This window comes from Lissotriton vulgaris, chromosome 8, assembly GCF_964263255.1.
Source record: "Lissotriton vulgaris chromosome 8, aLisVul1.2, whole genome shotgun sequence".
Classification (NCBI taxonomy): domain Eukaryota; kingdom Metazoa; phylum Chordata; class Amphibia; order Caudata; family Salamandridae; genus Lissotriton; species Lissotriton vulgaris.
In genome coordinates this window covers 1,571,270,464-1,571,287,007 of record NC_141696.1, presented here as the reverse complement: position 1 = coordinate 1,571,287,007, position 16,544 = coordinate 1,571,270,464, and the positions used below count along the sequence as shown (strand labels likewise).

The 16,544-nt window shown below is 47.2% G+C and overlaps 1 protein-coding gene across 2 annotated transcripts in view; it reads left to right on the top strand.

Moving 5' to 3' along the window:
* The window catches only part of POGLUT1 (protein O-glucosyltransferase 1), a 161,000-nt gene that overhangs the window by 100,289 nt on the left and 44,167 nt on the right, over positions 1-16,544 (top strand). For both annotated transcript variants that reach the window (XM_086935855.1, XM_086935854.1), the window contains exon 8: positions 6,958-7,016. In XM_086935855.1, coding sequence (XP_086791981.1) covers positions 6,958-7,016 — 59 coding nt within the window. The remainder of the gene's footprint in view (positions 1-6,957; positions 7,017-16,544) is intronic.

The following is a 16,544-nucleotide window of genomic DNA, read 5'->3' as shown; positions in this document are numbered from 1 at the left end:
CAACCCTGCATACGACCCTGATCCGTGATGCCCGGGATCTGGGAAGAAGGATGGCCGCCATTGTTGTCCCACCTTTCCACACGGGCGTAGTTCGATCTCAAGGAAGTGCCGATGTGCCCGCCTCCGCGTCAGTGATGAGTGCTCCAGCTACGCCTACGTTCGTGGAGACGCTGGAAGACCCGGTTCATGATATCGCCTTGGACAGATCTGTTGTACATGTGAGTGACTCGTCGGGGCACATATCTACTCAGCGGCTGGGGACACGACGTCGAACTATGGTTTGGGCTGCCCCGGCGACGTTCCAGCGCTTGCCGGATGGTGTGACTCTCTTTCCCTGGCTGGTGAGACTGTATTCGGACTGGAGGATGTTTTCGGGGTCGATACTGACACAGCCGGATTTCTGCCATACATATTCGGCTGGGTTTTGGTGGCTGAAGTTCCATGGAGTAACAACACTGCCCGGTCCGCCCGGATCACTTGGACCCTCCACGCTGCTCTGTATGCCGATTGATAAGTGGACGTATGTTGGTATTACTGATAGAAAAGGCCAGGGGTGAGACCGTCTAGGACTTAGTGGACTTATTGTCGGCTGACGGTGATTTGGGGGACACTCGGCGGGGATGTTATTGATTGTGCTGTCGGTGATTAATGTTTTCCATGGCTATTCTGATCTTGCTTTTAGAATGTTTACTGTGCGCGGTGGTGGGGGGTGGCCGGGTGGCCTGATCGATGGCCCTCCTCCACATTTTTCTTCTTTTTCTTCCTTTTTAGGGCTCGCCTGCTGATGCGCTCTTGCGCATAGCTGGCGAAGCTCTATAGGGGCCTAAACAGAGTTTAACTACTGGCGATTCCACTGGCGATTCCTTGAAGTGCATGTGCTTTTTAACTCATTGCGCAAGCGCAATGAGTTAAAATGCGCGTGCACAGCATCAAATCGTCAGCTTGGTGCCGCCAGCAGCTCTTCCCGCTCCGCCCCCTGCTGCATCAAAGGCTTTGCCTTTTTCACGGCCGGCCGTGACTCTCGTTTCTGCATTTTTATCAGCGCAGCTCTCTTTCATGTGCGTCGCGCTGGTTCTGCTTTAATTTTTGTATGTATTTACCCTGCTCCTCCACCCCACCGCTCTCTCTCCCCCCTCCATTTCAATCAATCACGGGCTCCAGCAACACAGCGGTGCCACGTGGACAGGAACAGAGGGCTGTGCAGGTAGTCTCTCATGCCCTCGCTATAAGGCTGAAGAGTTGCTGGCAGAGACCGGTGTCCCTGCCTCGCAATTTGCTGAAAATCACAGCTCGCAGCGTTTGTTTAAAAGCTGTGTTTTGACTATCCTGCAAGGCTGTGAGCCTTTGAGGACAATCCTCTCAGCACGAACTCTGCTTTGTAAACAATACACAGCAGTTGGCCCTGTTCCCTGCAGACTTGCCCATCTTCCCACAGCGGCGCACTCAGAGCGCCATGTTCAATACAAACAGTGCGCTCTTAAGCGGAGCCATTTACAGGCCAGTCCGTACTTCGAGAACTTGGGAACTGCACTCACAGCTCCTCGTTCTTTACACGGAGACACGGAAGGCGCTGCACGCCCTAAGCTGGAATATTTATATTTAGCCCATGTTTCCAGAGCTCGGCCATCGCACTGAGCAAGTCGGCAAACATTGTTCTGATTTCATACATGAGCCCCAAGTCAGTTCAGGGCAGCGTTTCCGTGAGGCTACCCACAGCGCTTGGTTTTAATCTGATGTTTTAAAATGTTTAAAAATTGCACGTTGAGAGCACGGAACACACCGCCATCTGGCTAGCATTGGTCTGGTTTCATGCACGAGCTCCGAGCCCGTTCAGGACTGCGTATGGGTGGTTGATTGCAGCGCGTGTGGTAATGGTCAAACGCAAGAAAATGGTCATTATGGCTTCGGGGCAGTTTATTATTGTAAGCGTTTTTTTTATTGTCTGAGGTTTACATTTTCATTTTTAACTTCTTGTGCATGCAATTCAACGTAATGTGTTTGTTTGCAGTAATGATGGCCGCCTCACACGCGAGGTGCAATTAGGGGGAATCTGCAGCGGCGCTTGGCGGCAACTCAAGCAAATGTATAAGACTTTGAGGTAGGTATTATCGAATGGGGATGTTTTATTTGTTGTCAGAGCAATTTTCACGTTCTCAATTTTCACGATGTGCATTCAATGCAGATGTGGTACCGCCAGGACAATGCTTATGTGCCCTGGATTGTCTTGCCCACAATTGCAGCCAAAGGTCCATGTGGTGGTAAGGGCGGCGGCCTCGTTTGGTTCGTCTCATCTATGCTGAGTAGAACAATGTATTTCGGAGAGCCTCCATGGTACCCAGGGTCATTTGGGCCACTAGATGGCGCTACTCTGTGTTTATCGAGTGATGATTATGACCACTAAATATATCATGTTTGTTTGTGGTCTAAGGGAGGCTGTTTACGCATTGTCAGCATGGGAATGCTTTCTTGCCCGGGACTGACTTGCCGTGTTACGCCATCTTTCAAGCGGTAATTACAGCAGCCTATTTGACACGTAGGATTATTACACATTCTGTCCAGTTACATTAGCTGCAGCTAGCTGTCTCTGTACTTCAAATTTTGAAACTGACGTATGCTGTCATAACATTTTCTGTTGCTTGTCAGGCAAAATGCTTTCTTTTTGGCTGCCTCCATGCACGCTCATATCAACATATATTAGCATAGAGAAGTGTGGTATTGTATGCCTTTGTTTAGCAAGGGGAACAAGAGGTGAGAATGGTTTCTATGTTGTATACGTCAAGGCAGGGCTCAGGTCCATCTCGGCGGGACCCATGTGGAAAGGTCTTCTCCTGACTCTGCTACCCTCCTGCCTTAATGCATCAGGTCTCACATTTACCCGCGCTTGAGCTATTGGCATTGTAAATGACAATGCCTTTTATTTATGTTTTGGCTTTTGAAACATAAATAAAATGCATTGTCACCACCGCATCCACCGCATCCACCACCACATCCACAATCACCACCACATCCACCATCACATCCACCATCACCTCCACCACCACCACCACATCCACCACCACATCCACCATTACCTCCACATCTACCATGAAATCCACCGCCACATCCACCACCACATCCACCACCGCCACATCCACCACCACATCCACCACCACCGCATCCACCACCACCACCACATCCACCACCACTTCCACCGCATCCACCACCACCACATCCACCACCACATCCACCACCGCATCCACCACCGCATCCACCACCAGCACATCCACCAGCACATCCACCACCTCATCCGCCACCTCATCCACCACCGCATCCACCACCACCACCACATCCACCACACCCGCCACCAGCACTTCCACCACATCCACCACACCCGCCACCACCACTTCCACCACCACTTCCACCACCACATCCACCACCACTTTCACCACATCCACAACCACCACATCCACCACATCACCACCACATCCACCACCTCCACCAATCCACCACCACCACCACATCCACCACCACATCTACCCCCACATCCACCCCCACATCCACCACCATCACCACCACATCCACCATCACCACCACATCCACCACCACCATATCCCCCAGATCCACCACCACCACATCTATATGTGTGTGGCTCTGTGTGTGTGTAGGTGCAAATGCAATGTTCTTGGATTTTCGTCACAATAAAATACACTGAACATAATCTTCACAGAATAGTTTCTATGTTGTATACGTCAAGGCAGGGCTCAGGTCCATCTCGGCGGGACCCATGTGGAAAGGTCTTCTCCTGACTCTGCTACCCTCCTGCCTTAATGCATCAGGTCTCACATTTACCCGCGTTTGAGCTATTGGCATTGTAAATGACAATGCCTTTTATTTATGTTTTGGCTTTTGAAACATAAATAAAAGGCATTGTCACCACCGCATCCACCGCATCCACCACCACATCCACCATCACATCCACCATCACATCCACCATCACATCCACCACCACATCCACCATCACCTCCACATCCACCATAAAATCCACCGCCACATCCACCACCACATCCACCACCGCCACATCCACCGCATCCACCACCACCACCGCATCCACCACCACCCCCACATCCACCACCACATCCACCACCACTTCCACCGCATCCACCACCACCACATTCACCACCAAATCCACCACATCCACCACCGCATCCACCACCACCACATCCATCAGCACATCCACCACCTCATCCGCCACCTCATCCGCCACCTCATCCACCACCGCATCCACCACCACCACATCCACCACACCCACCACCAGCACTTCCACCACCACATCCACCACATCACCACCACATCCACCACCTCCACCACATCCACCACCACCATCACCACCATATCCCCCAGATCCACCACCACCACATCTATATGTGTGTGGCTCTGTGTGTGTGTAGGTGCAAATGCAATGTTCTTGGATTTTCGTCACAATAAAATACACTGAACATAATCTTCACAGAATAGTTTCTATGTTGTATACGTCAAGGCAGGGCTCAGGTCCATCTCGGCGGGACCCATGTGGAAAGGTCTTCTCCTGACTCTGCTACCCTCCTGCCTTAATGCATCAGGTCTCACATTTACCCGCGCTTGAGCTATTGGCATTGTAAATGACAATGCCTTTTATTTATGTTTTGGCTTTTGAAACATAAATAAAATGCATTGTCACCACCGCATCCACCGCATCCACCACCACATCCACAATAACCACCACATCCACCATCACATCCACCACCACCACCACATCCACCACCACATCCACCATCACCTCCACATCCACCATGAAATCCACCGCCACATCCACACCGCCACATCCACCACCACCACCACATCCACCACCACTGCATCCACCACCACCACCACATCCACCACCACCACCATATCCACCACCACCACCACATCCACCACCACTTCCACCACATTCACCACCACATCTACCACCACCACCACATCCACCACCACCACATCCACCACCTCATCCGCCACCTCATCCACCACCGCATCCACCACCACCACATCCACCACACCCACCACCAGCACTTCCACCACCACATCCACCGCCACTTTCACCACATCCACAACCACCACATCCACCACATCACCAGCACATCCACCACATCCACCACATCCACCACCACCACCACATCCACCACCACATCCACCCCCACATCCACCACATCCACCATCACCACCACCACCACATCCACCACCACCATATCCCCCAGATCCACCACCACCACCACATCTATATGTGTGTGGCTCTGTGTGTGTGTAGGTGCAAATGCAATGTTCTTGGATTTTCGTCACAATAAAATACACTGAACATAATCTTCACAAAAGTTATTTACAAACGTTTAAGCTATTGCCATTATAAATTACAATAACTTTTATTTAAGTATTAATTATTTACAAAATTAAAAGCCATTGTTATTTGTAATATCAATACATCTAAGTCACGTAAATACAACACACATTGCATTACAAATGCTATAGGTGTCACATTTGCAAAAGTTAAAACTATTGACATTGTAACTGACAAAGCTATTAATTTTGCTTCTTTCAAAACCAACACATAAATAAAAAAAGTGTCATTTACAATACCAATAGCACAAACTTTCCTAATGCGAGACCTATTGCATTTCCAATGCTTGTTCTCTTTTTCTATGTTTCAGGTCTCTTATTTAGGGCGACAGGCACGCTGCTGGGGGGGGTGGGGGGGGGGGGGGGGGTGGGGGGTAGGCCGTAGCCTTCTGCAGGGGTGCAGGGTGGGGGGTAGGGGGATGGGGTTTGTTGATTTGTCCTTTCTTTGTTTCTATGGCCCTTTGTCTTTCTTCCTTTTTGGTGTCGTCGTTTTACAGGTTTCCTACAGTATGTTTCGTTTTGAGGGGTGGGGTGCAGCTTTGCTACGGAACGTGTTTGTTTTTTACATTTATCCAGACTCGTATGCCTTACCCCCAGTATTTCAAACGTATTTGCACTATTTGCGGATTTCCTGCTTCATGCTTGCTATTGTAAGACCATGTATGACCGTATGGCATTGCTTCTGAGTTTTTCTTTATTGTAAAATGAACCTTCTCGAATCCTGAATCTTGATCAGTACGCTTGATTACAAGTTATAACCTGGACACTTATTAGAACCCGATTTTCGGGCTGCTGTATTCTCCACATTGCTTGCTGTACTTACGACTTGACTAGCGGCCGGCCGAGGTGGTTGTAGGCCCATGCTTGTATTTGCTTGAAGTAACAATAAAGGTTCTCAAAAAAAAAAACAACGTTTGTGAAAAGACAATTGATTTCCAGATTCTAGTTCAGTGTTTCACGACTATTTTCCTGCTTTATCAATCTGATTGTCCGAACTAAGCAAGGTGGTGGCACAATAGTTCTTGCTGCTGTAATCTATGCATTTTGGATCATTAATGAATTATGTAGATATTTGATATGGTTCATAATCTGTTTGGCACCCAAAATAATAATATGTAACATAGCTTAGTGTTTTTGGTGCTCACAGCTGAGACCAGCCCTTATTCGCAACAAGATTGACTCATCTATACTTCTTCCACGGTCCATAAAATTGGATACTGTAGAAGTTATTTCAGAAATGAGTTCAGAATCAGCCTATGAATCGAGTGTCTTAACAATGTTTCCTCCTCTGGTTCTCAAGCTTTGCAAGTTTCCCTGCTGCCAGGGTCATCAACAGATGTTGTGGAATATCAAAAAACGAATTCTGAAATTCTTATCACAGGTAAGTACCTTTTTACCATTTGAGTTGAGTAGTTATGTGCTTCCTCCCAGAACATATTTTTGTCCAAGAATTTAAATGTACTGGCTTCTGCCAGCTCACACCACCAAACCATCCCCCCTAATGTCATTCCTCTCTGAGAAGCTCTGTTGATTCTAATGCTATTTTATTCCTTCTGTTCATTCATACAGGACACCCTTGGAAAGCCACCTGCGAAGGAAGTCCCCCTCGTGGATCACTGCAAGTACAAGTGAGTCTGACCCAAGCTTCCTCAGGGGCAGGGTGGGGCTGGCTTGGCCCCTCCATGGTTAGAGTTCAGTAAAATGAGACCAGCAATGTGTCCTGGTTCACACAAGTGGAGTGTGGGGGTAAGGTGACATCCTGCAGGAAGGTGATGTGCCCTGGCAGCATTGTGGTACCTGTTCAACCAGGAGAACTGGATTCTAAGCCTCATCCTCCTTACAATCAAATACTTGATTGGGACAAATCATTTTGTATTTCTGTGGCAGCGTTACCTTCTATGTTGAAAGTGGGAGCCTGTTGAAACATATCAGCCCCCACGAGTTAGTTAATATTAGAAAAGCGGGCCTGAAGGGCATGAAAATTGAAGGGAATCAGTTGTTTTTTAATAACCTAATGTTTTTTCTGGAATGAATGTATGTGGAGGTGAGCAACCCAATATACCCTTGTGGGCTTGGGCAGAAGGATAAGTAGTAGATTGGGCCAGCAAGGGATTTTATTACTATGGTTAGGAACCAGTCAGTGCAGAACTCAATTTAATTGTGTGCTCACACTATTCTTTGATTGTAACTGGAGAGCTCGATTATCACTATAAATCAATAATGTTACCACACTAACATTATAAGAAATGAAACAGTAATAATACAAAAACCAGGTTATTGTGATCAAAAGTATTTCTTTGTATTTTATTTTCAAATAGAGAATTTATCTCTTGTGCATAACCAAGGGTACATAAAAATGCGAGTGAGATATACTTAAGCAGTGTTGTTCATTCACATGGTATATCTGAGAAAAGTCTAAACTGCTGACAAATGATAACTTTGACTTCAGACAAAAATAACATGAAAGTCAATGATACTGAATGAAACAACAGCAGAATTAAGACAGTGTTGTCGACGTTTCGGTCTTTCTTATAAATTCACAAGACCATCTTCAGGACAAAGGTTTTAAAAAGCATTAGGTTGGAGACCCTTTGTAGCCAAATTATAGTAGGCTATCTTGTGAGGCCAGACAAACGGTATCGCAAGCGGTTAAAAATCGACCATTCTGGGCGACAATACTTTAAGAAAAAAGCAGTTCTTCTGGTGTATGAGAAACAATAAGTGCTTGTCTGTAAATTCGAGTTGTTGTTCTCGCGTTTTGAAGCTTTTGAAATTCGGCAAAAAGTCTTGTTGCTCGAACAGCGAGAAGAGATGCTTCTCTCGGTCAGCGGTGGAAGCGTCAGCAATCGGGAACAGCTTTCTGGAATGAAGGCGCACTGCTCAGTTTATTCTTCGATGCTTAACTATATATGTCTTTAAAGAAGGAATAATGGGAGAACCCATAGTGTCCTAATTTGAAGCGTTTACGGGAACTCTGTGTGTGGCTTGAGGTTGAAGATGAACTACCCAGGTCCAGGGTTACTTGGTTTTGCTGTTCTGTTGCTCTCTGTAGTTTTGTAGGTACCTGGTTTTCCCCAAAACAGGTGTAAAATAATTATTGCAAACCATTGTTCTCACTGCCAGAGGGTAGATCTCTTTATTCTTTTAATATTCACTACAATCTAAATTGTTATTGTTGGTATCTAATCTTGAGTTTGTCACACTTAGCCAATTTATGAACCCCCTGCAGCTGGATTTGAGATGAAATGCGTTCTTCCCTTCTACGCTCTTGGCGCTGGAATCTCGCTCTCCCGGGTAAAAAGCAAAACCATGAGTCGTAATTCATGATTGAAACCCCATGTGAGTTACTGTGGGTTGTTGCTGGCAGGGTTGCCTCCCCCTAGTCCTTCAGTGTTAGTGTCTGCTTAAGTGTCTTTTCTCCATCAGCAGAGTCCACCCCTATTGCAGCACCCCCACCCCAGGTCAAAAAGGCCATGTGCCGGGTTTCCTGACCGAACTCCTATGGGGTGGGCGCCACACCTCTCCCACTTATATCTGTGGAGACCTGGGATCTCCCTGGTCTGATTCTGGGTGCTCTGGCTCCTCACGTGCTGGGTCTGAGCCCCATGAGTGACAGCCAGAGTATCCAAACAGAATCCTGAACTGAGCATGGGAAGTGATTCAGTGGAGGCAACATGGTTTCCATGGCATTTAACCATCCAAAGGTTTTCAGTTAAAGATGATGTTTGTTGCCCCTTCTTGATTTAACAACCCAAGAGGGCATGTTCATGCCCTGGTGGCATTCAGAATTTTGGAATTTATGAATACGGCCCCTGTGTCGAAGCTCTTTTGTCTGTAGTGTTTTTATACTCTAGCAAGGACCAGTATCAATTGCCATCTTCACCTTCAGACAAAGAGTTTAATTTCATAGACTTGACAGGGAAGACCTTTGTAGGAAGCTGCCTCTCTATAGACTTTACCAAAAAGAGGTATAGTGTGCAGACAGAGCAGTGGATCCCCAGAGGCTTTACAGAGGCTAAAGTAGATAATACTAACGCTCTTTATGTGGTAGTGGGGAAGGGGGAGCAGTTAGGATTATCAGAGGGCTGTGCTGAGCATTTCTTGTACGCACAGTGTGAATAAATGAGACACCCACTCAATGAATACATCTGAGACCAATTTATAAAAATTATACTTGGTTCTATATATTTTGTAGAACCTCCAAACTTTGTCTTAGAATAATACATTTTCCAATAGAAATACTGTTTAATACCAAAAGTGGACACTTAGGGGAATTTTCAGACTTTGCAATGTTAATCTATGGGAGGAAGAAAACATTCACAATACACATGGGTTACAATGACTTACAAAACCCTGCTTCCGGGGCTAAGATCAGTATTGGGCAAGGCTCTGTTCAGCACCAACAGTACACCACCACCGGCTCAGGGCAGCTGGGTGCAGGTGCAAATACTGCGTTGGGCTTCTTGTACAACTCAGTGAGGAATTGGGAAAACAAACAGATGCTTCTTACAGGTCAGCACTGGGCAGGTGCACGGCAACACCAACAGTACACCACCAGCAGTACAGGGGCAGCAGGGTGCCAACACAGCGTTGCGGGCCCAATGTTAAGCAATGGAGACAGGCGAGATCCGAAAAGGGCTACAGGCTCAGGCCAGGAGGCTAGTTGCTGGCGAATAGCTACGCAGTTCTTGAGAGATCTTGATCTTTCTGAAAGGCAGACACTCCTCCCAGGGTTTTGGAGGTCGCTGGGCTGCAGGAAGAGCCGTCTTTTGGCAGAGGATTGCCGAGGGCTGCAAACAGGTCGGTAGGGCTGGAGCCAGTAGTTCTCTGCAGTCTTCTCTCTGTGGTGTACGGCTCTTCTTAGATTGTCCGAACCTGTAGTTTAGGTTCTGAGGATGCCACCTAAATATTAAGATTTAGGGCGTTACAAGGGAGTGACAGTGGGCCCCTTACCTGTGGTGTCTGCACCTTTATTATGCCCACCTCCTGTGGGAGGAGGACATAGCCTCCGTCATTATTGGATAAGCTTCACCATCTTCAAGATGGTGGGCACTGAAAAGTGTACTTCACCTCGTCTCTAGCTCCTGATGGGTGGAGTTGGCAAAGGGGGGCACACCTTCTATTCTTGCTGAGTTTTCATCCTGTCTTCCCGCCAAAAGGGGGTGAGGACAGGAGGGGAGCCTGCCCGTCTAACAGGCGAGTCTGGGTCGCCTTACAAAGGCGGCAAGACCTTTGAACCTCCTCGCCACATATGGCTCTTCTTAATCAGGAGGAAGTGTGAACACCCCAAGCCAGGACAGCCTTTGTTCTCAACCTCTGAGCGTAAAGGCGCTCACCCCATGAGGTCAGAACGAGGTCTGTTGCTGTAAGGCTGACTGAGGCCAGACTGTGTCCACACCAAGGGTTGGTAGGTTCCGGGGACCCATCTAAGGGTTCCTCTGTGTGCAATTGTTAATAAATCTGACACTGGAATCAGTGCAGGTTTATTATGACAAGATGTCTGGTACCAAACATCACTTGCGATGACGAGTGTCCAGCCTGTGTACTTACTGTGGCTTCCCTGGTCACTTACAATATCCAGGAATCAGTGTTGATATTGCAGGGGCAGATATGCCCTCACAGGAGATATAGTGCACCCTGCCTTAGGGCTGAGGCCTGCTAGAGGGGTGACGTAGGAAGCTGGCTCTGTATATGGTATGGTAAAGTATTGGGAAGATGCACAGCTTTGTTGATTAGATTTCTCTCTGTTTTGTTGTAGTTAGTTCTAGTTTGGTGGTGCTCAATGAGGAGGCGTCGAGAACCCTACGACGTCAAGGAAACTAATTTATATGTGAGACCAGAGGGACTCTGGTGTCATCCCTTATCGGCACACACTTGTGTTGTGTCTCCTTGGTTTAAGAAAACACTTTCATACCATATTCATTATGTTCATCATTTATTTCATGGTTTTCATTTCTGTTTGTATCATTTCATATCACATCTCTTCATGATTATCAACATTCGTAAATCAGGCAATATCAAGGCGTGTCCAATGCATTTCGGGCATTAAAATAGCATGCCCTTCGTCAGGGAATTGACACTAGGAAATAATAATGTGAATAAACATTAGGATCAACAATTTTACGTGTTTGTACATCGTTGACATAGTAACAAATTTCATATCAATGGTGCACCCAGGATTACTATGTGATTGTCACATGCGTGTCATGCAGTTTGGTATATACGATGGTGTGGGGAAGGAGGTCGGGGGTTGTGATCGGTACCTAAAAGCTCAAAAAAAGTTGTGACGTTCACTTACATGCCTGTAGTGAAACTTTGATAGGATAATCTGAAAGGGATAAAAAAATCGTCAGAGGAATTCAGTCAGGTTCGTGAGCGCCCAAGTATAGCAGTGCGCTATGATCGGTTCCAAGGCGAGCGATGAAACTAACCTGTAGGTTTAACGGGACTGGCGTCTTGTCCGGTGCTCGTCTCTTAGATTCGCCGGTGAAGCAAAACAGCTTCCAGCGTTCTTAAGTTCAAAAACTCCCGCGGTCATGTGATGGGTCACATGGTTTAAAAATAAAAGAAAGACTTTCGTGTTCTGTCCGATACGTGTTCATAATTCACAAGTTATAAGACAAAAATGAATGTGCAAGGTAGTAAGAGGTATAAGGATGGCCTTTCATTATAATGGGGTAGAAAAATATTAAAAATATTAAAAAATCCCCGTTGTGAAAAATGCACGTGTTAGTGGGAAAAATGTGTTGTGAACTACAACATAATGTTTCCCAAGTCAAGTTTATTGTTTTAGAGACTGTTCCCAAACATGAAGGGGTTAACAATAATAAATTGTTGTTAAGACGAGAGAACTACTGGATCCATAAATTGTCAACCCAGAAACCCATGGGTTTAAACGATAGAATAGAATTTTCCTGTTACCTGTGATAGAATTGCTCTGGAAATCGATCCTATTGTTAATGTGCATGTTCCCAGCACTTTTGACACTATACACTCAATTCTTCACCTGATGTCATTATGTTTATGCTAGCTCTAGTCACTAAACACCACACAACACCATCCCCCAAAACGGCAGTTCGATCCCCTGTATTTCACAACACATTTTTCCCACTAACACGTGCATTTTTCACAACGGGGACTTTTTAATATTTTTAATATTTTTCTACCCCATTATATTGAAAGGCCATCCTTATACCTCTTACTACCTTGCACATTCATTTTTGTCTTATAACTTGTGAATTATGAACACGTATCTGACAGAACACGAAAGTCTTTCTTTTATTTTTAAACCATGTGACCCATCACATGACCGCGGGAGTTTTTGAACTTAAGAACGCCGGAAGCTGTTTTGCTTCACCGGCGAATCTAAGAGACGAGCACCGGACAAGACGCCAGTCCCGTTAAACCTACAGGTTAGTTTCATCGCTCGCCTTGGAACCGATCATAGCGCACTGCTATACTTGGGCGCTCACGAACCTGACTGAATTCCTCTGACGATTTTTTTATCCCTTTCAGATTATCCTATCAAAGTTTCACTACAGGCATGTAAGTGAACGTCACAACTTTTTTTGAGCTTTTAGATACCGATCACAACCCCCGACCTCCTTCCCCACACCATCGTATATACCAAACTGCATGACACGCATGTGACAATCACATAGTAATCCTGGGTGCACCATTGATATGAAATTTGTTACTATGTCAACGATGTACAAACACGTAAAATTGTTGATCCTAATGTTTATTCACATTATTATTTCCTAGTGTCAATTCCCTGACGAAGGGCATGCTATTTTAATGCCCGAAATGCATTGGACACGCCTTGATATTGCCTGATTTACGAATGTTGATAATCATGAAGAGATGTGATATGAAATGATACAAACAGAAATGAAAACCATGAAATAAATGATGAACATAATGAATATGGTATGAAAGTGTTTTCTTAAACCAAGGAGACACAACACAAGTGTGTGCCGATAAGGGATGACACCAGAGTCCCTCTGGTCTCACATATAAATCTGTATATGGTATGACACTAGGTGGTTCTACTGTGCACAGAGTTTTTAGGGGTTGCCTAAAAGTGTACAAGGCTCAATGTAAAACCCTAAGTGCTCTATTAGTGGCAGCGTGGGCGAGCAGCCTTAGGCCTAACACAGAGGAGATTAAGACATTTATTGCACAGTATTGACAAATAATGGACCCACGACTCAAAAATGAGATCAAACACCAATCTTAGAAAAATGAGCTTTGTTTGTACTTTATTTTAAGGCCATAATCTTTGCAGTAAGGTAGGCAAGTTTTTACATATTAATACTTTTCACTTTGAAAAGTCGACCCAAAGAACAATTTCTGAGCACTTCAATGTCATCCTATGGAGGAAAACAATAATGTGGTTATATGGGTAAGGAGCACACTTACTGTTCTAGTCTGCATGACCCAAGGTCAGCAAGGGGCAAGGGTCAGGTGAGTACCAAAACTGCACAGCCAGCAGTATAAGGGCGGCTGGATGCAAAGATAAAAATCTGAGTTTGGCCCAATGCGTTTCTGTGGAGACTGGGGGTCGTCAAAGCCGCACCGCTTGCAGGTAGGTACATCGGTTGCAGGGGCCAAGCTTTGGTGGTTAAGTAAAGCACAGGGGGTGGGGCACAAAGCAGCACCAAAAATAACACCGCCAGCTGCACAGGAGCAGCAGGGTGCAATTTCTGCATCAGGCACCCAATGTTTGTCAATGAGGATACTTCTTTCAACAAACAGGCTGCAGACGTCGCACCTGAGATTACAGGTCCGAGACCGACAGCAGAGGTAAGTAGAGACGTAGGGGTTCATAGGGGCACAGTCTGTTCAGCCCACCAAGGCACAGGGATTTCTTTGTGCAGGAGTGCCTTTCGATCTCAGAGTCTTCTTACTAGAACCGGTTGCGGTTTGGGGGAGCCTCTGAATTCAGGTTGCAGGCGTCGTTGTGGAGATCAGGAGCGGTCAGCCCATGCTGGACTCGAGGCCAGGATTGCTGGGGAGACTTCACTGGACAGGTGAGCCACTCAGATTCGGGCCCTGGGCGTCTGGTGCAGAGTGGGCCGGAGTCACAGTTCCAGCTGGATCTGGAGTCTTTGTAGTTAAATTCTTCTATACAGGGCCGCTGCCTTCGGGAGATCTGGTCTTTGTTGAAAAGCAGGCAGTCTACCTTGGGGTTCTGGACGTCGCTGGCCACAGGACAAGCGTCATCGCCCTCGCAGGGTCTTTAAAGGAGGAGACAGGCCAGTAGGGCTGGGACCAAGTCACTAGTCTTCAGGTTTTGCTGCACGTAGTCTTCTTTGTCCTCCCTCTTCGTAGGTTGTAGGAATCTACTTGCAAGATCTGGGGGAGCCACCTAAATACTAAATTTCGTGGGCGTTTTAGGGAAGTAGTAGGTAGGGCCAATGTGCACCTTATCTGATGAGACTACATGCACTATTATTCTACCATTTCTGTGGAAGTGGGGCGTAAACTTAGCACTGATTGGAAGAGTCTCCCCTATCTACAAGTTGGAGGGGACTGAAAAGTGTTCTTAACTTCGCCTCCTCCACCTGAGGGGTGTAGTTGGCAAAGGTGGGCACACCATCTTGACTTTCTGAGATTTCCTGCCAGTTTTCGAGCCCAAAGTAGGGGTGTAAACTGAGGGCTGGTGTTGTTGTGTGGCGTTTCTGATAGATACATCTGCCGTGTGGATTCCTCACCTTGTGAATATCCCCCTTGCGTCAGCAACGTTCGGAAATTTTCTTCGTAGCACGCCGACGTGGACGACGTCACAGGAGCACGGCATCGCGCGTGACTCCGTCTGACGTCACCGACCCCATATCAGGCCCACGCCGGCGTGATGACGTCAGTTCCCTTTTTTCCGCGTCTCCGACGCTAACGGTTTTCGGGATCTTCAGCGATACCTAGTATCTTTCTGTTTGATAATTGTCACTGTTTCTCTCTTACAGCCTTGTTCTTCTCCGGAGATGTCGTCGAGGAAAACAGGCTTTAAGCCATGTAGGTCTTGTGCCCGCATGATGTCTATCACTGACCCACATAAGGATTGTTTGTGGTGTCTTGGTTCGAGTCACGATGTGAAGAACTGCGATTCCTGTTTTAAGATGAATCCAAAGGCGCTTCGGGAGCGTGAAGCAAAGTTGCTTTTGGCGAAGGTGAAAAAAGACTCTGGGCGACTTTCGAGATCTACGTCACGGAGATCGAAGTCGAAGCAAAGGTCTCGGTCGAGGTCGGGATCGGCGTCGAGGTCCAGAGCCGGCTCGAGGTCTGGAGAGGACTCGAGGTCTAAAGCGAAGTCAAAGTCCAGAGATAGATCTAGGTCTAGATCTAAGTCGGCTTCCGGACATGCTTCAAGCTCTTCGAGGAGAAAGCATAAGAGGAGGAAGCACAGTTCGAGACATCATTCGGGGAAGGATTCCTCTGACTCGAAGAGAAGGTCTCACAAGCATCGTAAGGACTTTGTCTCTCCTTCACCTGCTTTGTCAAGAGAAGGTTCTCCGGCGCCGGAGCCGGACCCGGACCCTGAGCCGGTTTCCTCGGAGCATGAAGAAGAGGAGGTGACTCAAGAACCGGCTTCGGCGGAGACTCCTGTGAATCCGGAAGGTCAGGGTGGGGATGTGTCGGGTCGGCCTCCATTGCAACATCCGGTAGGTCCGTACCCTTCCTTTCCTGGTCCTGGACAGGATCCCTCGCATTTTCTCAATGCGATGTTTGGAGTTTATTCTAGGGCAATGTACCCCACTGGAGCGCCTGGTGGCCCCATGGGTCCATTATCGTACAATCTGGGTATTCCTCAGTCGTATGCCCCTGCTCCATTTATGCCTTTCAGGCCGGCGCCTCTTTCACCATGGCTCGGTACGGCTCCACCGAGGTCTTCGACTCCGCATGCGGCTTCGCCGACTCCGGATCGACCTCGCAGTCGAGATCGAGGTACTACGCCTGTTCATGACTCTCGTCCTCCTGCTCCGGTTCCTCGATCGACGTCGGAACCGGCTCCGTCGGAGTCGTTACCGGATCCGTCGACTTCGATTCGAATGGAGTGGTCGAGGCGAAGAGCTCAGCGTCTTCTCGAGCAAAAGGATGATGAGAGTTCAGATGTGGAAGAAGGCGAGCTTCCTGATCATGATGAGGACTTCGATGAG